Raw genomic sequence first — 22,554 nt, forward strand, 5'->3', positions numbered from 1 at the left:
CTAGAGAGATGACTCCCACAGTGGGAGGGAGGGAAGGTGGAAGGCTGTTGTGCAGTGCTTCTGAGCTAATGGGCTGCGCCTGCCCACCCCACCCCTGGCTATGGCCGGGGCAGAATCTGTCTGATTAGACGGTGGGCCCAGCAAGGACACCAGGTCACTCCATGTACCTGCACTTCTTCAAGCGATGTTAGAGCCTGTGGTGATGCTGTAGCAGCTGGGGGAGTGTGACCCACTTCTGCCGTGTCTTCTGTGTGGGGAGCTGGGCCGTAGGCTTTGAGACAGGCTCCAATTAAGCTTTTCTCAGGCCTGTGTGTCACCTAAGTGTCCAACCACACATTTCCTGCTGCTGGATCTCATGGTCCTTGTCCCTACACTGAGCAAGCAAATGAGCTTACCGCCTGTTATTCTGCAACCTTGGACTCTGCCAGTGGGGTTTCCTGTAGAGATCAGGGTCCTTCATGGATCAAACACCTCTTACTGTGTGGTCCCACCCCTGTTCTTCCTGTTAAATCATGAGGCCAGTCGTGGACCAGTTTCCAAGGAGATAGTTTAGCCCTGCCCATACCTAGGCCTCATAGCCTGCTGCCTTAGGCAGCCCAGCTTCCCAGAAACCCATCCGAGTCATCTCCTCCATCTCTGCCCCGACTGCAGGGCTGGGAAATAAGACCCACTTCTTGTTTCTATCAAATGACAAGTATTTAGTGCCCTTTCACTTGTTATGTGTCTTGTGTGTGTGAGTGGGGGCTGCTGATGTGAACACACAAAGGTATGAATGCTGCAGGGATAATTTTGGGATTTACAACTGCTGAAGTTTAATAAATCTGTCCTCTTATTGATGCCATTTTCTTTACAAAGGTGGCCGGCCACAAAGGGTGGCCACTGCAAAGGTCAGCCGTGGCTAGGCCGTGTGAATCCCTCCCTAACTGTATGCTTTCCTTGACTTCTAGACTGAGGAAGAGGGCCCCTCATCCTGTCTGTCAATGTTGGTGACAGCGCTTGCAGGCTTAGGACCATGGCCTTCCTCTGGCCAGTCACTGGGATTGCCAGAAGATGGGTGCAGGTGATTTTGGAGAGGAGATGGTGGGGCTTTCAGCTGGCAGCTGGCTGTGAGGCATCCCTCCTTCCCTCTTCCCTATTTCTGTTTTCTTCTCAGAAAAGCCTGCTGCAGCTTGTGACAGAACCCAGCGGGGTGCAGAGAGCTAATGCAGGGCCCAGGATCACCTGGGGGGGGGGGGGGCGTGCTGCCACTGCCACCTGAGAGGCCGCAGGCTTTCCACTGTCCTGCACTTTGGATAGTGACCAGTCACCCTCACTTCTTGGTCCCTGCAGGGCAGGGACTTCTGAGGCCTCTCAGTACAATGGAGATCATGAGGTAGTGCTGTGCTCCTGCGGCCCACTCCAGTGAGGTGTGCTCGTTTCTCCTGATCTTTGGGCCCTGGCTTGTTCCTCTTTCTTAAATTCTGTCTGTGTGAATATTTCCCCCCATGCGCACCGTGTGTGTACCTAGTACCTAAGAAGGCCAGAGCAGGGCATTGGAGCCTCTGGAACTGGAGTTACAGATGGTTTTGAGCTGCCATATGGATGCCGAGAACCTCCAGAAGCAACCAGTGCTCTTAACTGCTGAGCCATCTCACAGGAGGGCAGGTCCTCTGCTCTCTAGATATAGGCTTCTAAAGATTTGAGGCTTTTGTTATGAAACGTGACAGTCTTTGGTGAGTTTAATTTAAAACCAGGAGTGCTTGCCAGTGGGACATTCATAGGCCAGTTTTGCCAGGAACTTCTCCCTTTTTGAGGCTTGGTGGTTTGGGGAATGAGGGATGCCATTACATGTGGGTGATATGGATTTAGCTCCTGGGCTGAATTACTAGGGTATAGGTCCAGTTCTGAGTATATATACCAAACCTATGGGCAGTAGGGACAGTCCCTGTGGCTTCCAGTCTTGTTTCTGAATACTTTCCTGAACTTGCTGTCCCTTGAAAGCCCTGGCTGTAAGCCCCATCCCACCCACATTCCCGCTGTCTGAACATCCCTCTCCTGAGCCACAGCCAGCACTGCCCATGCCCTCAGGATGGACGAGGCCTTGTGACCACTCTTCCGTGTTCCTCTTGATACCATTGCCCTGTTATTGAACAAATACCTGGGAGATCCTGAGGGCATCAATGGTGAAAACATTCTGCATTTTGGTTATCAACTTGTCAGGCAGCTGGGGAGGAAGGAAACTAGTCCTCAGCAGCTCCTGAAGGGGAGGGCTCCTCCTTCCTCAGATTATGTCCTGTTCCGAGGTAGCTTGCTGACCGTGGCTCAGCAGAAGCTGTTCCCCAAGGGCCTTCTGCAGCATTACTAGGTATGTTAGAACTTAAGTAGACACCTGTGTCTGCATAAATTACCACATTCCTGTGTGTTAAGATGAGCCCCCATTAGAAAGAGCCAGAGAACCTACAACTCAGGGTGGTTGGTTACTCGGAGCTCAGCCCAGGAGGCCACCCCTGAGGTTCTAAGATGGGTCTGAGAATCCAGAATTGTCATTCCCAAAGCTGGGCAAAGAAATGGGGTGGCTCATTGGCCAGCTTGCTGCCTCTGGGGACACAGGTGAGGATAATGAGCCCTCATACCACAGGCCAGTCTACTGATTTAATGATCTAGCCCTCCATGATAGGAGGCTTGGGGCTCACAGGGCCCTCGGAGGTAGCTTGGGAGGCCAAGACAGAAGACTTGTGGAGGAAGATGTTTTTCTTTGTTTGTTTGTTTGTTTATTTTATGTAGATAAGTATATGTCTGTGCGCCATGTGCATGCCTGATGCCCACAGGCCAGAAGAGGGCATCAGATCCCCTAAACTGGAGTTAGAGATGGAAGTAAGCGGCCATGTGAGTTCTAGGAATTGAACCCAGATCCTTTGGAAGAGCAGCCAGTAATTCTAAACACTGAGCCAAAGAGATGATTCTTGAAGCAGTAAGCTGTTCTAGGATGGTCTGGCGGGGGCTGCTGTGTCAGGCCTGCTTTTGAGATGGGCTAGGCCATGACAGTAAAGGCCACTGAGCCGGTCTATAGCTCAGTGAAGAGACCATATGCAGTTCATGAAGAAACTGGAATAGACTTTGCCTAGTAAATACATACCACTGAACTTCCCCCTTCCCCTTTAAAACACTTTTATATTCCTCAGTTTAATTAGAATTGTAAAATGTGGCCACGGGGAGTTGATTTAACTGTGGACAGCAGAGTTGATGGAGATCCCATGGGTTGATGTTTCCGCTTTGACCTCCTTCTGTGGAAGTGACACAAGGTCTGTGAACATCCTGGCTAGGCTTCTTCCTTAGGATTAGTGGGCCTGAAACAGGCTGTCCTTAGGGAGCTGGACAGCTGTGGCATTAGCAGGTCACAAGAGAAGGAAGGGCTCCTTCTGCTATCCATTCTTGGGGCAGAGGGTTTCTTCTGATGTCCTTGCTTAGGGTCCTTCCCGCCAGGACCTAGTCCTAGTAGAAGACGTCTGGTTGGGGTCCTCCTGCCCAGGAGTGCAGTGCGAGAGGTGAGGTGCTGTACTCTCTCGGGAGCTGAGGGACTTGCTTATAAATAGACCAGGGCCCCAGATTCCACGTCACCTGCCTCTCTGGGACTTGACAGAGGCTGATGGTCCTGGGACAGGTTAGATTAGAGGAAGATCCGAAGCCGGATCCTGTAGGCGAGCTGGTTCCTGACTTAAGGTCTCAGACCATGACTTGGCCAGGTTCCAGTGTGCCAGCTGTACTCTAGGGAGGGGGAAAAAAAGAAGTATGCCTTTCTTCCTTTCACCTCTGTCTCCTACTGTGCAGAAATGAAACCTCTCTGGTTCTTGGTCAGAACTCTGGAGCCCAAGAACACAGCTCAGAAGTTGGAGTGTTGGTTGGGAGCAGCAGAGAAACTTCCTCAGCTCCACATCCTCTTCCTGTGTGCTTTGTTCTCTGCTGACATAGCAGGGCCTGCTGCCCTGCTGTGGATGGTGGTGTACATCCTCTTAGGGCTGGAAAAGACAGCATGCTGCAGGGGACATTTCAGCCAGTTGGACCAGAATCACAAAAGTTAGTGAATTAAACCAGAACTAAGCTGATGCTTAGTATTCAATTATAAGACAAGATACATAGTCTTATAATTGGATACACACACACACACACACACACACACACACACACACACACACACACGTATGCATACAGGTGCCGATCAGCTCTTGATGTTTGAGAATTATCTCAAGTGTCGAATAGAAGAAGGAAGACTAAGGCAGGGGAATCATTTGAGTTGAGGTTGAAGGCCAGCCTGGGTGCCACAGCAAGACTCTGACCTCCAAGTAAAAAAAAACAATGAATTAAAACAAAAATTGGTCCTGCATGGTGGTTGGCACCTATCATCGCATCACTTGGAAGGCAGAAGGATCATGAGCTTGAGACCAGCCAGAGTGGACTACCTAGTAAGATCCTGTTTAATTGTAAAAAATAGGGACCAGTGAGACGTCTCAGTGGGCATATAAGCCTGTGGACTGGAGTTCAGTCCCTGGAACCCACATAAAGGTAGAAGGAGAAAACCAACTCTACAAAGTTGTCCTCTGAACTCCACTCACCTATGTTGTATCCATACATCACACATGGACACTAAGTTAATGTTAAGATTTTTAAAGCTTAAACTAAGAATGACAGGAGGTATTCATCTAGACTAACCTCCTACCATTGATACTGGATGCTAACAGTCTCAGCTATCACCTATGTAGTAAGTTCAAGGCCAGCCTGGGCTACATGAGATCATGTCTTTAAAACAAACAAAAAACTGTAAGGCAGAAGCTGTCGAATCTCTGAGTTTAAGGACAGCCTGGCCTACATAAAGTTCCAAGCCAGGCAGAGCTGCATAGTGAAACCTGTCTTAAAGAACGAGAGAGAGAGAGAGAGAGAGAGAGAGAGAGAGAGAGAGAGAGAGAGAGAGAGAGAGAGAGAGAGAGGCTGGAGAGATGGCTCCTCAGGTTAAGAACACTAGCTGCAGCTGGGCGGTGGTAGTGCATGCCTTTAATCCCAGCACTCGGGAAGTAGGGCCAGGCAGATCTCTATGAATTCAAGGCCAGTCTGGTCTACAGAGTAAGATCCAGGACAGGCACCAACACTACTACACAGAGGAACTTTGTCTCCAAAAAACAAAAAGCAAACAAACAAAAAAGAACACTAGCTGCTCTTCCAGAGGACCCCAGTCAATTCCCAGCACCCACATGGCAGCTCACAAATGTTTGCAACTCCAGTTCCAGGGGATCTGACATGCTCTTCTGCTCTCGTCTGGCACCATACGTGCACACGGTGCACAGAGATGCATGCAGGCAAAATGCCTGTTCATGTGAAAATCTCTTGAGAGAGAGAGAAAACCCTGGCAAGTAAAGGTTTTTCTGTTATGAGTTATATGTGAATTATCTCTAATGGGAGGTGTGAGTCTGTTATCGTGCATTTCTGAGAACAAGCGACACAGGGCCCAGGAACAACCTTAAACTGCCCCCCTGCTTGCCCACAGCCACACTTGGGGTGCAGTGACCTGAGTAGAAAGAGGTGCAGGCAAAAGTGTAGACACACACTATGACATAGGCAGAGAGCAGTCAGTAGGGTTGGGTGTCATGAATCAGGGCAGGAAGGAAGAATGGTTCAGGCTGAGGAAATAGCAGATGCAAAGGCCCAGAGGTATGTAGAGCAGGGTGTGACTGGCAACAGTGATGTGGCCATCAGACAGTTTTTCTTGGCCTTGATTTCTGGCTCTGATATAGTACAGTTGTGCCTAGTGTCCTTAGAGCCATCTGTGGACACTAAATTCTGCAGATGCTCAACTCCCTTGTGTAAAATGACAGTGTGTTTTTATACCTCCTATGTACATCTTCCAATATACTTTTCTTTTTTTTTTTTTGTTGGAGCTGAGGACCGAACCCAGGGCCTTGCGCTTGCTAGGCAAACGCTCTACCACTGAGCTAAATCTCCAACCCCCCCCTTTTTTTTTTGAGATAGCGTTTTATAGCTCAAGGTGACTTCCAACTCCCTAAGTACCAGAGGATGATCTTGAACTTCTGATTTTCCTGACTTCACCTCCCAAATTCTGGGATTACAAGTGTGTACACTACACTCAGTTTTATGTGATGTTAGGGATCTGACTTAGGTCTTCCTGTAGGCTAGGAAAGCACTCTGAACTGAGCTATATCCCAGGTCCTCCAGTATGATTGATTGATTGATTGATTGATTGATTGATTGATTTGCTAGGCATGGTGTCACATTCCAGCACTTGAGAGGAAGAGGCAGGCAGATCTCTGTGATTTGAGGCCAACCTGGTCTATATAGTGAGACCCTGTCTCAAAAAAACATATATAAGCTGAGCAGTGATGGAACACACCTTTAATCCCAGAACTTGGGAGGCAGAGGCAGGTGGTCTCTGTGAGTTCAAGGCCAGCCTGGTCTATAGAGTAAGTTCCAGGAGAGGCTCCAAAGCTACAGAGAGAAAACTATCTCCAAACAATAACAACCCATACACACACACACACACACACACACACACACACACACACACACACACACACTCTTATATGTACACACACACACACACACACACACACACACACACACACACACGCCCGCTCATGTGTGCATGTATATGACATATGTGGAGGTCAGAGGACAACTTGTGGGAGTTACTTCTCTCCTATCATGTGAGTTCTGGAGGTGGAGCTCAGGTCACTGGGCTTGGTAGCCAGTGCCCTTCTGTTGAGCTGTCCTGCTGGCTCCTTCATTCTGCTTTAAACCATCACTCCTCCTCCTCCTCCTCTTCTTCTTCTTCTTCTCCTTCTTCTTCTTCTTCTTTTTTTTTTTTTTTGATTTTTCAAGACAGAGTTTTTCTGTGTAGTTGGCCGTCCTTGGCTGTCCTGGAACTCACAGAGATCCTTCTGCCTCTGCCTCCTGAGTGCTGGAATTAAAGGCATGCACCACCACCACCTGACAAAACCATCACTCTTAATACCTAACCCCATGTAGAGTCTGTGTAAGCAATGGTTCTATTTTGTTTCAAAACTAATCACATGAAGGAAAAGTATGTATATTTTCAGTAAGGAAGTGGTCCTTTCCCTCCAAATATTTTGAACTCTAGTTGATTGAATCTGGGCATTGATCACATGGACAGAGAGAACTAACAGTAGCAACCTCCAAGTTGAGCTGATAAATCTTCCATGAGCTAAGCGTTGTGGGACCCGCCTTTAATATTTACCACAGTATTCTTGTGTGTTACATGATCTCCAGTTGCCCAATAATGTCCTTTATTGCTCTTCCTGTCCTCTGCTTGTAGGATGCAGCTCAAAGCAGGGACTCAAATCCAGGCTCTGCCTTGGAGTCCCTTCCTGGCCTTGGGTGATTGCTCAGACTCTGATCCTCAGTTGCCTCATCCATAAAATGGAAATAATTCCTACCTTGCAGGCTTGTGACAACTAAATTTAAATATGACAATGTATAGCACATGAATGACTCCATGCCTGGCACTTGGAAGATGCCACAGCAGCAGTTATAATTATCATTGTTCTGCAGTATGGTCCGGCTTCACACAGCAGGAAGGAACTGGGGGCAGGTTTGAATTTGGGTTGGCATCCTTGGGACAAATTCCTAATCCCAAGCTCATTCCCCAAGAATGGCACTGTGCCCTGCAAACTGCGTGACTTGCCTGAGCCGTCATCGGGAGCCGAGTTGTTGCAGGTTAATTACTGAGAGTGGAGCAGGTGGAGTTTTTCTGTGGTGCCCCATGTTCATTATGTCCCCAGAGGACCTGAGGTGCTGCCCTGTGTGGGATTCCAGCAGAAGCTATGCCTCAGGTCTACCTCCCTCTACCTGGCGCAGAGCACATTTTTACTGATTTACTGGAGGGCAACAGGAGCCCACATGACCTGGGTTCAAATCCTGATTCAGGCTGGAAAAGCTGGGCAGTCACATGCAAGTCATCATGGTGCAGTTTGCAGGGTTGGGGGTGGTGGGGACAGAGTGGTTTATTTGCAGAGCCAGGGGAAGTGCTTGGCAAATGGCAAGCCAGAAGCCCTGCTTTGCCCCCATGCTGTTTAACATAATGTTCTCAAGTGGTCATGGTTTTGCTTTCCAGCAGACATTGTTTTGATTGTCACATCTGCAGAGGAGGTGGTACCTTACCAGCATCTGGTAGGTAGAGTGCAGGATGCTGGTGGTCATCGTACAGCACACAGGGCAGCTTGCCACCGGGACTCAGTCTGTTAAACGTCTTCAGGGCTGTGTCCAGAGACCCCTGAGAGACATGCCCAGTGATGGGGACACAGGTGGCAGGAGAGAGTCACATCTAGCTCTCAACCCTCTTCATCCCCTTGAACCAGCTGGGGCCTGATGGTTGGATTTGGAAGGAGATGGAGAGAAAGAATCTTGGGGATTTTAAGCATGTAGACTTCAAAAATTTATGTTCATTTATTTGTGTGTACTTGGTGTGGGAATCAGAGGACAGCCTGTAGAAGTCAGTTCTCTAATTTAATCTTACTTATTTAATTTTTATTTAGTTCATATTTATATTTTGTTTTATGTTATTTTATTTTTATTTAAAATTATCTAATTTTATTATTTATTTTTTATTTTAAAATCTATTTAAATTAATGTGTGATGCTATAGGCATGTTTTGTTGTCATGGCCCTACTCCCAGCCTCTTTTAAGAGAACTTTTTATTTTAGAACAAAGTCTCACTAAGTCTGGCCTTGAACTCACTCTGTAGCCTAGTTAGGCCTTGAAATTGTGATCCTCTGCCTCAGCCTCCCAAGGCCCACAGGCCTGCCGTGGCCTGACAGACGCTGACCTCTTGTCTGCTGCTCTCCTCTCACCCTGCCCACCTGGTCCTCTGGTGGAGTGCTCCCTGTGCAGCAGCCTCTGACAAGAGCTTCTTTATCCTGGCATCTCAGTAACCCTCACAGCCCGGGGCAGGACCCGCTCGCTGCCATCCCATTCCCCAGGTGAGGAGTCGGGGCAGGCTGTCCCTGAGAGCCACCACCGTGCGGCCACCCTCGCTCTCTCTTCCTCCACAGAAGGTGGGCCCTGTGGTCTGTCAGCACAGTGAGTCCCCAGCCTGGCCGCTGGCCTTCCCCGTCACCACTCCTCATTAAGACTCTTGCAGCTGCCTCGGCTTTTCCCGGTGGCTGCTTCTGCCTCAGTGGCCCTGGGAGGCCCTGCCGGTTCAGGTCTGACCCTGACCTTGCTGGGTTCTGGGCTACACAGTAGTGACTCTGTTTCTAAAGGTCAAAATAGCTTCCCACAGAGGCCTCCATGGCCTGAGTGAGCCACCCCAGTTCTCCTGCCCCGTGTGCCTCTGCGCAGCACTGTTTCCAGCTCACCCCTTACACCCCCACACTGACTCACCCGCTCTGCTTGGTTTTACAGCCATTACCTGTCTGCTTCCTCTGTACCTGTATTCACTCAGTGCTGTTTTTCTTTTTGCATATGGTTTGACCTTTCCTCTCAGTGGTCATTTCGACTAGTTATCACTGTATGCAGGTGCACATGTTGATGGAGTAAATGAGCACATGTCCCCAAGGCCACATACACACTGTCATCAGGGACCAGGTGCTGTCCCTGATGCAGGGACTTCAAGCTCCCGCGGCTTGCCCTGGTGTCCAGCTGTCAGTCACAAAGCCTCACTACCCTGACACAGTTTTCCCGCTCCTGCTTTTGTAGGACCCTTCCCTGCCTGTTTGACCTCACGGGTGTTGGTTAGGTAACATTTGGGGTGCCTCTTTGCCTCAGCACTGTTCTGTTCCCTGCTCCCATGCATCCTGTAGTTAGAGGGTAGAGGCAGGAGGATGGCCACTCTGACTCAGTTCCTTCTCACCTGTAGGAGGACAAGGGCTGAGTTCCTCTGGCAGCAGACTCTGAAGTGATGACCAAGACCAGCCAGCGGTCTTATAAACTTTCCTGGAGGCTGTGTGTAGGAGAGGGGCTTTTGCATTAGTTTGTCTCTCATTTAGTTCCTGACCTGTGCTGGAGGCAAACAGTGCCAGGCTACTACTGTAGCGGTCAGGGCCCGGGTATCCATTCTGCCAACTCTGAAGTGGCCATTGCCTTTTCCTCTGGCCCCTAGCTCCAAGTCTGCCTCTGTCTAGGAGAAAGCCTGGGCTTCCCAGGCTGACCTCTGCCTTCCTTTTTCAGGCTGAAGGGCTTCCCAGGCTGACCTCTGCCTTCCTTTTTCAGGCTGAGGGCTTTGCCTGGGATGTTTCCCGGAGACAATGGCCTTTGTGTTCACTTAGGAAGTCCTCCCTGGTACTCCGGCCTTCCTAGCCCACAGCCCTAGCAGCCCTCCTTCCCTCCTTCCCTCCTTCCCTCCTTCCCTGTGCCCTCCCGTGCTCTGCTTTCTTCTGCTCTTCTCTGTCTTGTACTGTGGGCTGTGTCCCCTTGTGCATGTGTAGACTGCTCTCTTCTTCCCTCGCTTGCTTGATTTAGTTCATCTGCTTATTTGTTTGGCTTTTTAGACAAGTTCTCAAGTAACTTAGACTGGTCTGGTCTCAGCTCCCTAAGTAACTGAGGATGACCTTGGACTCCTGCCTCCATCTCCCAAGTCCTGGGATTATAGGCTGTACCACCACGCCTGACTCCCTTGTTTCTTTTAGACTGTGGGGATGTGACTTGAGAATCACCCCCAAACACACTGTCAGCTGGCCCCACCTTCATGAGGCAAAGCTAAGATTAAAGTAGTCACAGAGAAGCCCCAGGCCAGTCCCCAGCAAACAGTATAGGGTGTGGGTGGCCGCCTAGCGGGAGTGCAGCCATACAGGTACAAGGACAAATAAGACTGCCTCTGCCCTGCTCCTCAAGGGGGACAGACAGGTGGCTGGCAGCACCAGTGCTGAGGAAGTGCTGAGTTTGGGGGCGGGGCTTGCTGAGAGCTCGAGAGGATGGAAGGTTAGCACTCTCCTGTGTGCGTGCCTGCGATAGCTGCTGGTTGGGAACTGCCTTTACTCTGCAGCCCAGGACCCTGTCTGCTGCAGCTGGGGTGGGAAGGGCTGGGAGCTGGGGCCTGACTGATGCAGAGTAGGGAGCGGGTGCCCAGCAGAGCTGGCCTCGATGACCTGCATGTTCCCCCTGGCAAGGGGTCCTGTCCTGAGGTCCTTTCACCTTGCTGTCATCTTCACTTGGGTTTCACCCTAGGCTCTTAGCTCAGTCACCCCTAGACCAGGGCTTGATGCTCTGGCAAGCTGGACTTGGTTCAGGGAAGGACCCAGACATCTTGAGCCTCAGGTTTCTCCTGCTGTTCTGTGTGTTCTGCTGCAGCCCAGGCCTTCCTGTCACCTTTATGTGCATCTGACTCACAAGGCTTCTCCCCAAAGTCCCATTCTTGCCTAGAACCGCTCAGGAGATCCTGATGACTCTCAGGCCTGGCTGTCTCCACTCTGGTTCCAGAGATCTTTGGAGATGTTCACTGTGTGCCCACTTTATCTCAAGGAAGAGTCTGTCTGTGTCATCTCTCTGTAGGCTTCTCAGCCTGCTAGTCCAGCTTGTCCTCTGGGCTGTCACTGGGGCCCCCAGGCAGTCTCCCCTCACAGCAGTTCCAACAAGTCAAGCTCCAGGAAGCATGTCCCCAGGATGCCTTATATTTCCTTCTGTGTTCTTTGTCACACTGTCTGAGAACATTGTCCTGCGTATGACTTGCATGGTGTCTGTCTCCCCTCGTCGCAAGTCCTCCTGTCTATGTATTCTCAGTGCCTGTCCTAGAGAAAATAGATGCCAGTAATTGTTCAGTCGGTGCCTATGTCTCCGTGTTCCTCTTCCAGCTAATTCACTCCTATTCATCTGTCGAGACCCAGTCCAGTGACTTCTCCCAGAGCTGGTTCCTACCCTGTGCTTTTCCAGATCTTCATGTGCGTGCCCAGCGCACATGGATACACACACATACACCTGCTCTGCTACTCACTGCTTTGGGTTAAAGCCCTGGGTCTTTCCTCCTCCTGCCCTGAGTTCCTGGAGGGTAGGAGGCAGTACATGGCACAGTCTGTAGTCTTTGTTTGGCTTCTAGAAATGTTTGTGTTTTAACCTATCTTTGTGGCTCATCAGTATCTTATTTGTGCTCTTGGCTGTGCGTAATATGATTTCCTCAGCCATTTGGTTGTCTCTGGCAGAGAGGACCCTGTCTTAGTCCCCCCCTTTCTGTGTCTCCACAGCCTGAGCCCAGGACAGAGCATTGTGTGCCTAGAACAGCTGGATAAAGCCTCTTGAGTCCAGGTAGTGGTCTGTGTAAGATGGGCCCTCGGCAGTTTGGGAGGCCCCTTTCATTCTGGACCAGCCATATAATTTATGAGGTCCAATGGTGGACTCTTTATTTAAAATAATCATTACAGGGGCTGGAGAGATGGCTCAGCGGTTAAGAGCACTGACTGCTTTTCCAGAGGACCCAGGTTCAATTCCCAGCATCCACATGGCAGCTTACAACTGTCTGTAACTCCAGTTCCAGGGGATCTGGAATCCTCATGCAGACATACATGCAGGCAAAACACCAATGCACATAAATTTTTTTTAAATTATTACAAATTTCAGAATAAGACTGAGGGGTGTGAAGCTCAGTGGTAGAGTGTTGGCTTAGCATGAATGGGGTGCTGGGTTTGATCCTAGCACAATTAGTCAGTCAATGGATAGATGACTCACAGACAAGAAAATCATAAAGAACTCACAAACATGTGAAAGTATCTTGGTGATGTGTGCCTGCATTCCTAGTACTTTAGGAAGTAGGATCAAGAGTTGAAGGTCAGGGGGCCTGGAGAGATGGCTCAGCAGTTAAGATCACTGGCTGTTCTTCCAGAGGACCCGGGTTCAATTCCCAGCACCCACATGGCAGTTCACAACCGTCTGTAACTCCAGTTCCAGGGGACCTGACACCTTCACACCAATGCACATACAATAAAATTAAATAAATTTTTAAAAAAAGACTTGTTTAAAAAAAAAGTTGAAAGCCAGCCTGGGCTACATGAGAACCTGTCCTTAAGAAGGAAAAAGACAGACATGGTGGCCCACACCTTTAATCCCAGCATTGGGAGGCAGAGACAGATGGATCTCTGTGAATTTGAGGCCAGCCTGCTCTACAGAGCGAGATCCAGGACAGCCAAGGCTACACAGAGAACTACTTTCTGGTGTGCAGTCATATATGCAGACAGAGCACTGTATACATAATAAGTAAATAAATAAATCTTAAAACAAAAAAAAGGAAGAGAAAAAGAGAGAAGAAAGAAGGAAGGGCGGAAGGAAGGAAGGAAAAGAAAGAAACAAATAGAAAGAAAGAAAGAAAGAAAGAAAGAAAGAAAGAAAGAAAGAAAGAAAGAAAGAAAGGAGTCTAGCACATAATCTCAACACTTTAGACACACTAGGGTTAAAGGAAGAAAGATTACGGGAATGAAGACCGTCTGGGTTATGAGACCCTGAGGAAGGAGCGAGGAAGGAAGGGAGCTTGACCTAAGACAGTGTTGGCCAGGGCTGGGGAAAAGGCTCAGTGAATACAAGTGCTTTCTCTGCAAGCCTGAGGACCTCAGCTCAGATCCCCAGCAACCGTGGAAAGGCCAGTGGGGCCATACACATCTACATCTGTGCAGACAAGTGGGCTCCCGGGCTAGTCAGTCTAGCAAATATCAGCAAGCTCCAGGTTCAGGGAAAGACTGTCTCAAAAAAATAAAGGGAGAAAAAAAAAAAGGAGAAGGAGTATGTAGCTTGGTAGAGTGCTTGCCTAGCACACATCAAGCTCTGGGTTCAATCCCCAGCACTGAAAAGAAAGAAGGAGCAAGCAGGCATGGTGGTGCATGCCTCTAATCCTAGCACTGGGAGCTAGAGACAGGAGTCAAGGTCATCGCTGGTACATAGTGTGAGGCTCCAGCCTGGGACATAGGATACCCTATCTAAAAAGACAAGGAAGAAAGAAAGAAAATTAAAGAATTTCAAAGCAATGTCAACAGAGCAATGAGGCCTAGCATGAGGGTCTTGTCACTGCGCATCCTCTAGTACAGGAAGCCAGCCATCATCCCACGTCTCCCCGTGAGACATGTTGTGAAATGAAGCACGTGGGTTGATAACCAGCCCTGGGTTACACTGCTGGCCTGTGACAGCCGGTTGGAAACAGAGGCCCGCTCCTGGAGCTCGCGATGTGTCTGGTGCTACACAGCACCATGGCACCGGACGGGAGCCTTCATTTTTCTGTTGTAGTTGGGACCGTTGGCCTGATTACTAAAACAGCAAATAGACTAGCTGGCTGAGAAGGCCTGGGTAGTCGTGTCCTTCTGATGCCTTCACTTAAAGTCACAAAGTTCCTGCTCCTCCTTGGAAGGTCCTGCGCCCCATGGACAGGAGGGATAATTAGTGATCACGGCAGTTGAAGAAATGAAAGCCCCTCAGAAGTAGGAGGAGGTTCCCCTTTCATCCCTTTTTGAAGGAATGTGAGGACTTGGGTGGAAAGCTCCCCAGGGTTCCTTGGTATTTCAGTGCTTTGATATCTGGAGGAAGAAGAGAGCAATTAATTGCTATAAATGGCCTGTTCCTATAGGGCTGCGCCGATGATGGGTGGGAGAGTCAGGCAGAATGCTGGCCCTTCATCCCAGCCGTCCTCTAGATGGAGGGGCCCACACAGCAGACTCAGAGCCTGAGCGGTCTGCACTCCCACTGTGTGGGGCTGGGAGGATGGCTCAATGGGTAAAAAGCAGTTGCTATATAGACAGGAGGACCTGAGTTGGAATTCCCAGCACTATATTTAAAAAAAATGGCTACATGTGCTTGTAACTCCTTGGGGCTAGGGGTGGGCAGAGATAGGCAGTTCCTAAGAAATTGCCAGCTAGCCAGCCAGCCTCGTGGTAAGCGTCAGGTTGAGTTAGCGACCCTGTCTCAAAGGAATGAGGCTGAGAATAAGAGGGGGGCACCCTGCATCTTCCCGTCACCTCCACATGCATGTTCAGGTGTGTGTGCACACGCACACACAATGTACACACGCACACACTGTGGGAAGATCCCCTTGTAGAATGTGCTGTCCTCAGCCTCTTGGCAACTTTGTCTACAGAAAGGGAATAAGGAGATATTCCCAGGATGCTTTGTCCTTCCTCCATCTGGCTCAGAAGCCATTGCCCTCAGGCCTGGCAGGGTTGAGCAGGGTTGAGAACCTGGAGGCCACTCAAGGCATGGTGGGATACAGAGGCTCACAAGCTCTCTGTGCCCTAGAGTGTTGCCACTGGTGCACACTTCCACCAGGTTAGCTAGTATACGTTAGCCAGGTGATGGGATTGTTCAGGAAAGGCCAGAGAAGCCGTGTTCTTTGGTTCTTGGAAGAGATGTTCTAGGGGCATAGACTGCAGCCAGGCTAGTCAGTGTGTTATCCTCAGCCATGCCTTCTGTCTATGTGACTCGCATCCGTACCAGGGGTCGGCTGCAGATGTCAACTACACACACAGGTGACACAGCTGGAGCACACAGGAGGCAGACGATGAGGACCTGGCCTTGTTATCTGAGGTGTTTGGTGGGTGGGAGGTCATCTTGTGCAGATTCGAGGGCTTGCCCATCATCTGTCCAGTGAGTCACTCTGGTCCTATGTCTCTAGACAGGGTGGCTAGCCCAGAGGAGGAGGTGTGTGTTATGTGGAACAGGCGGGCCTGCCTCAGCCGGAAATGACAGGCTTGGTGCACACTCAGCACCCTGTCTTGGAGGTGTGGGAGCAGGCTCCCTGGGCCTGCCTGACACACAGGTATTTCTGGACTATGACAGAGCTCGTGGCCACCAGGCTCTGTGCCAGTGGTTCTGTGCCTCTGCGTGGGGGGTGTGCACCAGGTCCTACTGAGCAGCCACTGGGACCTTCTGGCTCCTCCCATGACTGTGTTCTGTTTCCACAGGGTGGCACCTTCTTATTTCTTCTCAGTCGCAGCCTTCCCCTTAGAGTTGAGCATCTGTGTGCCTGAAGTGAATTTCCAGAAGCAGGTAAGGACCTGGGGGAAGGCTCTGTTGTGTGGCTGTGGGACAGTGCTGCTGTGGAGGGAGGGTGGGGGTAGCCCGAAACAACCAGGTTCACCCATCTCGCTGCCTTCCTCCATGGTCCCATGTGATACTTGTTTCTTCCGGTGTCGGGGGTCGTTTTCTTCCTGTGGTTTTCCTTGCACTGCTGGGAGTTGAACCCAGGGCACTGTGCATAGCAATCATGCTCTACCACTGAGCTGCCCTACCTGATGTGTGGATTCTTACAGTCAGTGTCACAGTGCTGCTGATTTTTCAGGCTAAGATTTGAGCAGACTCTGGGCTATACATTTCAATATTTTATTAGTGTGTATGAAATGGGGACAGGGGTGCAGTGACCATGCACATGTGAAGTTGGTTCTCTCTGTCCAACGATACGTGAGTTCTAGGAATTGAACTCAATTTACCAGACTTGTGCAGCAAGTGCCTTTACCTGCTGAGCTGTCTTGATTGCCCTGAGTATTTTCTGTAAACTCTACAAATTATATGATGTTTTCTATCTATATAAACCCTGTGAAAACAGGTATGAATTATATGATGTATTCTGTCTACATAAATCCTGTGAAAATATGTATGCATTTAAAAGTTGCAGGTATTTGTTATTGTGGTGCATTGCAGATGGTGCTCAGGGCCTTGTGCATGCTACCACTGAGCCACATCCCTGGTTTTCATGCCCTTATGGGGTGTGTGTGTGTGTGTGTGTGTGTGTGTGTGTGTGTGTGTGTGTGTGTGTTTGTCTGTCTGTCTGTGTTGCCTGATGTAGTTTGGAAACAGGGTTTTCTGTAGTCTAGGCTGGCCTCAAACTCACTGTGTAGTTGAGGATGACCTTGAATGTCCTGATCCCTCAGCTTCTGCCTCCCAAGTGATGGGATTATAGGCATGTGCCATTATACCTAGCTCCTAAAAAAAAAAAAAAAAAACAAAAAAACAATTGTTTCTATGCTTTAAAATTTTTGACCCAGGCATGGTGGCACAGGCCTTTAATCCCAACACTTGGGAAGCAGAGGCCGGTGGATTTCTGTAAGTTTGAGGACAGCCTGGTCTACAGAGTGAGTTCCAGGACAGTCAGGGCTATGTAGAGAGACCCTATGTCAAAACAACAAATATTTTTGATATAGTTCTCACTTATAGCCCAGGCTGACTTGAAACTCACTGTGTAGCCCAAAGTAGCTCCAAGCTAGAGGAAATCCTCCATGTCTCAGCCTCCTGAGTGATGGGATTACAGATAGGAGTCTGCATGTCCAGCTCTCATGGTGTGTGTTTGTTTTGGAGTTTTGACAGTATGCTGCTGTGTAGCATAAATCTTAAAGAGTCTTATTAACAAAAACAAACCCAGAGCCAGGTATTGGGGTGAGCGCTGAATGATCAGAGAGACAGAACCAGCCACAGCTACCTCACCTTGCCAATTCCTCAGCTGATCCTGTTTCTTCAAACTGTTTCCTCTGAGTCCTCATCCGAATGGATCTCAGCTGAACTGCTACTCAAAAGCCTAAAAGCTTAACCAGCTCTAGTTCCTGGTTTTCACGCTTTACATACCTTTCTGCTTTCTGCCATTACTTCCTGGGATTACACCATGGATCACCATGCCTGGCTGTTTCCAGTGTGGCTTTGAACTCGCAGAGATCCATCTAGAAGACTAGGATTAAAGGCGTGAGTGCCACCATTTTCTGGCCTCTGTATCTAGTGGCTGTTCTGTTCTCTGGCCCCAGATAAGTGTATTAGGGTGTACAATATTTTGGGGAACACAATATCGTCACACTGCTGTCTGTCTGTGGCTGGCCTGGGACTCAGTGTATAGACTGAGCTGTTTCAAGCTTGTGGCATCCTCCTGTCTCTGCTTCCCAAGGGCTGAGATTACAGGTGAGAGCCACCACACCTGGCTTTCCTAGTATTTTTTAACGTGGACAAAATGGAAGGCAAATAGTGGTGACCCTTGTGGCCCTGAAGGACCCATCCTGTGGTCTGGCACAGCTTGAGTTTATTTGACAGTTTTCTAAGCAGATGCAAGACCCCTATAGTTATAAACTGATACTTTTTTTTATAAACATGAGTGTGCAAACAGCATTAGCTTCAGGTTTATAAATAAAAATGAGCACAAGGGGCTATACTTGTACTCAGGGCCACTCAGGCAGGTCGAAGAGAGGCCAGCTTGTCAGGCTTCTTATCAGCACTGATAGAGACCCACATGGGCAGCACTAACCTCCCAGCCTCCGACCACTGCTGGTCACATTCTTGGCTTCTGCACTGCCTCCTAATTCTGAAGTGCCATCAGTTGGTCCTTGGAGGTCTGCAGAGGTTGGGTGGGAATGTGACATCGATGTCTTTGATGTCCCCCACACTTCAGTACTCATCTCAGCTCGTGCTCTTCACAGTTCCCTCCCTGTGGGTCTTGCACAGTGACTGGGACACTTTGCATTGTTCTCTGCTGACCAGCCATGCTTCCTGCAGCGGAGGGACAGGCTGAGAGCCACCGGCTGTCCGGGCGTGCAGTGTCTGCCTGTGTGTCGTGACCCTTGATGTTGCACTGAGTCCGTCAGATGGGATTTTCTGGCGTGGCACCACTTAGACACAACATGTGGTTTGTCACCACAAGATTCAAAACCGCAGACCTCTCCCCTCCCCTTCATTTGCATAATTGACAGCTGCCTGTTGTGTCTTCCCATTTTCCCTTTTCTGGTTGGTTCATCTCTGACTCCCGAGAAATTGTCTTAGTGGAAGGGAAGCGCTGTCCTGTGTTAGGGACGAGGTGTGTGTGGGAACAGTTGAAGCCATCACTGAGATGCATTGTTACTGTTGATTCTTCGATCTGAGCTTGGATGAATAATTAGTATCTAAATTAATTGCAGTTTGAGCTTATGTAATTTAAGCACATTTTAATGGAGACCAGTTCTTGATCCCTACAGGGGAAAATAGGAATCCTCCAGTGACATTAATGTAGTACTTGACAGAATTGTGATGAAAATTTAATAACATACTCCAACAAATCTAAGCACACTGTAATATGCTTGCGGCACACCAGCAGCCATTTGTCTGAGATGATTATGACTTATTCTCTTCAATTATTAATTTTTTCACATTGACACCCTTCCTGCGAATTAGGACAGAATGACATCAGTTAGGACACTTTCTGGAGCATTTGGTCTGGAATGTGAAGGGCAGGGACCTGTGCTCCACTTTCTCTCCCAGCTCCAGCCCTGGGCGTTCCTTCCTGGCCGACAGCAAGGCAGGGTCAGCAAAGCAGAGCTTCGACATCACCAGTGGGTGGAGGCACTCGCCCACCAGAGTTCAGTCCCTAGGGGAGGGCTGACTCCTGAAAGTGGTCCTCTCTGCCCTTCACGTGTGCACCATGGTGAATACTAGATGACAAGAATTTTTAGAAATGCTAAGTCAGGATTCTTCTGAAGTTTAGGAAACAGCTTGTGCCAGGCAAAGTGTGTTAAAGTAAGAATGACTTGGCTCCAGAGACCCGGTTGAGCCCTCCTGCTGCAGACCCCAAGACCTCACAGCAGGACTGAAGACAATAGGGTACGCCAGTCTACGGGATGTGGAGGGGTGGAACTGTGGGACAGCGTTCTGTAATGTAGACCTGGTGGGAAATGACTGCACAGTGACATTCCTCCAGCCGGCACCGACACGGCAGCACTAACCAGACCCCTGTCCGTCCTGGAACACGGCAGCACTAACCAGACCCCTGTCCGTCCTGGAACACGGCAGCACTAACCAGACCCCTGTCCGTCCTGTAGGAGCAGCTCTCTGAGTGAACAGATATGAGTTCCTGGAACCCACTGTGATTGGAGTGTGGTTTGTGAGAGCTTCCCAGGGGACTGACAGAAGGAATTCCCTTGGAAACTTTTGTGTATGGCGGCACCTAGTGGCTGGTCTGTTGCATGTCATGCATCTTTCATAGGGGATGGCCTACTAAAATCTAGCCCTTGAGTACATGACAGAATTGGAAGATTTTGCTCATGGGAACTCTGACTCCCAGCTTGAAGGCTCCATGGAATACTTCCGATGTTTGCTGGAGGTCACAGTGGCTCAGGAGGAAGAGTCCTTTGGGAAAGTAAAATTTGCAGGACTCAGGGTTCGTACTTAAGTCTCTTAATACAATGACATTAGTTTTGAATTGGTAGGAGTACTGTAGAGAGGGGGAATCTCAGACACTAAAGACTGCTCCCCTGTTCCATTCAGCCAGGTGGGCAGTACTTATTAAGAGTCTGCTAGGCACCAGGCTCCAGGAGGACAGGGCAACCCGAGCAGACACAGCAGGAGAAGGAAGAGACAGTAAACAGATGTTCCAAGACACTCAGAAAACCAGGACAGTGAGACAGGGCTGTGTGACAAGAGGTGGAGGCCAAGATGAAGCCAGTTCTGGACTCAGGGGATGGCTACTAATGCAGAGGCTGACAAGCAGAGGAGCAGGGAGAGCTGGGTTGCAGAGAGAACCGGGCTGATCACACTTGGCCTCGTAGGCAACCAGCCAGGACTAGGAAATGTATTTTCAGATATGACTAGCAGGGGTGTGGGGATGTCATCTCTCCTGACCTACGTAGATTGTTCTAGCCACTCTAGGGGAAAGCACAATGGAGGATGTGAGTGGGCTATGAGGCCAAGGTCATAGTAGTCCAGATGGAAGCACCAGGGAGGAGATGTAGGCCACAGCATCCATACTCAAGGTCCAGGCAGAGATCACCATGAAGCCACGTGCAGTCCGTCCCCAGACCATCAGTGCTAGAGGGAGAACAGGGCAAATGAAGGAGAGCTCCCCCAGAATCCTGCTTTCCTGCTGGGCCCTGCAGGAAGTGAGGGCCATCCACAGGTTGATGTGTGCCCTGGAGACTGTACTCGAGGCCACTGTGCCTTTTCCCAGCCCCTGGTTGTTACTTTAGCCCTTTTCTGAGCCCAGGGTTAGTTGAAGGGGGCAGACCATAGAAGAAAGGAGTCTTGGTTCTAGGGCTCCAAGGGTGGATAAGAAGACTCTAGAAGGAGTCCTGTGCTGTGTCAAATATACAGACATGATGTCAGCCCAAGCTGGCCAGGTTTTTAACCTGTTGTGTGGGCTGTCGGGGCGAGGGCCCCAATAGGCTTTTGAGCAGCTGATGAGTAGATACTCAGGAGCTGTTGCCCAGGCTCCGGCACATTCCCGGGTACGCCCTTGGCATGTAGTATTGCCTTGTCCAGCATTTCCCTGTCTTGGACTCATGGGCCACTGGGAGTAGATGGTGTAAGGAGTGTCCTTAGCCTGCCAGCCGGGTTCCCTCATTCCCCGAGTGCAGCTCCTTGGTAGCAGGGCTACTGAGGCTCCACCCCACCAGCTGCTGCGTTATTTCTGACTTGTCCAGGAGTTCAAGTGTGTAACCCAAACCCTAGATCCTGCCTCCTCTCCCCCAGCTCCTTCTGCAGGAGGAGGCTCCGGGCTTCTCTTTCTGGGACTGGCTGTAGCTCAGGCCAGAGACACCTGGACACAGCCGCTGGCCTTCACAGCTATCTTCAGGAGCTACGCTCTAACAGGTGGGGTGGCTTTGTGAGGGTGGCAGTGACAGCCCTACCAGTGCCTTGGCCCCATAGCCCTGGACCAGCCATCCCCATAGAGGGACTCCCTGGTGCCTTTCCCAGTAGCTGGCCTCTTGAGTTCAGTAGGGGCTTTTGCACAAGGTGATGTCACTGCCTTGGGGGCCATCACTGATCTCAGTTTCCTGAGCCAGAGGCCTCAACAAGCCACCTCTGATCAATTCCTTTTACTTCTTATGCATGTTGCCTGCATTGAAAACCTAGAACTCCTGGGGCTTCATGCCTCATCTCTCCTGTGACTCATAACAGAAACCTTGGCTGTTCCCTGCAGCCTCTGCTCTGGAATAAGAGCTCCTCAGCTGTGCTGCCTGGGCCTCAGGTAAAGAGGTATTGAGGACCCACTACTTCTGTGACTTCTGTGCTGTCAGAGATGAGGTCCCTACTGGGGAGGGCCTATTTGAGAAAGGGCCACATCACCTACAGGGTGTCGGTATTAGAGTATATCTCATCCTGGCATTCTCTCCATAACACTCAATTCCCCTCTGCTTGCAGGAGTCCCCAGAGCTGGGCCAGGGGGATGAACCGTGAGGGAGCACCCGGTAAGAGTCCGGAGGAGATGTACATTCAACAGAAGGTCCGCGTGCTGCTCATGCTGAGGAAGATGGGGTCAAATGTGAGTGCCTGAAATGTCAAGCAGCTGGGTACCTGCTGCCCTGAAGGGGGACAGAGCAGCTGCAGCCACCTCCTGGGTCTCCAAGAACTGGGGAGAAGACTGTTGGGCTAGTTCAGGCTCCCCAAGCACAGAGCCCAGCATGTCCAGTTTGGGGGGCATTGCTGAGATAGTCTTTCCACTCCATTGTTGATTTTGAGCCGGGACTCCTTTCCTTTCTGACCCTCACTGACCTCAGAGAGTCTTCTCTCCTGGGAGCAAGTGAGGGGCAGCTTGGCAGGGTGGCCACTGAGGAGGGCAGTAGACAAGCAAGCGCAGGGACATCTTTTGAAAGGGAATGGGGGCATTTGGAATGGCTGATTGGCTGCTTGTGTCTGGCCAGGGCCCGACTT

At 50.0% G+C, this 22,554-nt stretch overlaps 1 protein-coding gene and 1 non-coding gene across 4 annotated transcripts in view; one reads left to right on the forward strand and one right to left on the reverse strand.

Moving 5' to 3' along the window:
- Positions 1-22,554, forward strand: part of Ctnnbip1 (catenin beta interacting protein 1) — a 109,946-nt gene that overhangs the window by 8,379 nt on the left and 79,013 nt on the right. Inside the window, exons 2-4 of one of the 3 annotated variants that reach the window (XM_052717343.1) lie at positions 15,867-15,951; positions 21,373-21,492; positions 22,045-22,165. In XM_052717343.1, coding sequence (XP_052573303.1) covers positions 22,070-22,165 — 96 coding nt within the window. In that variant the 5' untranslated portion in view covers positions 15,867-15,951; positions 21,373-21,492; positions 22,045-22,069. The remainder of the gene's footprint in view (positions 1-15,866; positions 15,952-21,372; positions 21,493-22,044; positions 22,166-22,554) is intronic. The other 2 variants (XM_052717341.1, XM_052717344.1) reach the window with 2 other exon arrangements.
- Trnaa-agc (transfer RNA alanine (anticodon AGC)) lies at positions 5,899-5,973 on the reverse strand. Its single transcript has one exon. It is a non-coding gene; the product is annotated as a tRNA-Ala (tRNA).

This window comes from Peromyscus californicus, unplaced genomic scaffold, assembly GCF_007827085.1.
Source record: "Peromyscus californicus insignis strain IS unplaced genomic scaffold, ASM782708v3 Scaffold_5__1_contigs__length_169319896, whole genome shotgun sequence".
Taxonomy (NCBI): Eukaryota; Metazoa; Chordata; class Mammalia; order Rodentia; family Cricetidae; genus Peromyscus; species Peromyscus californicus.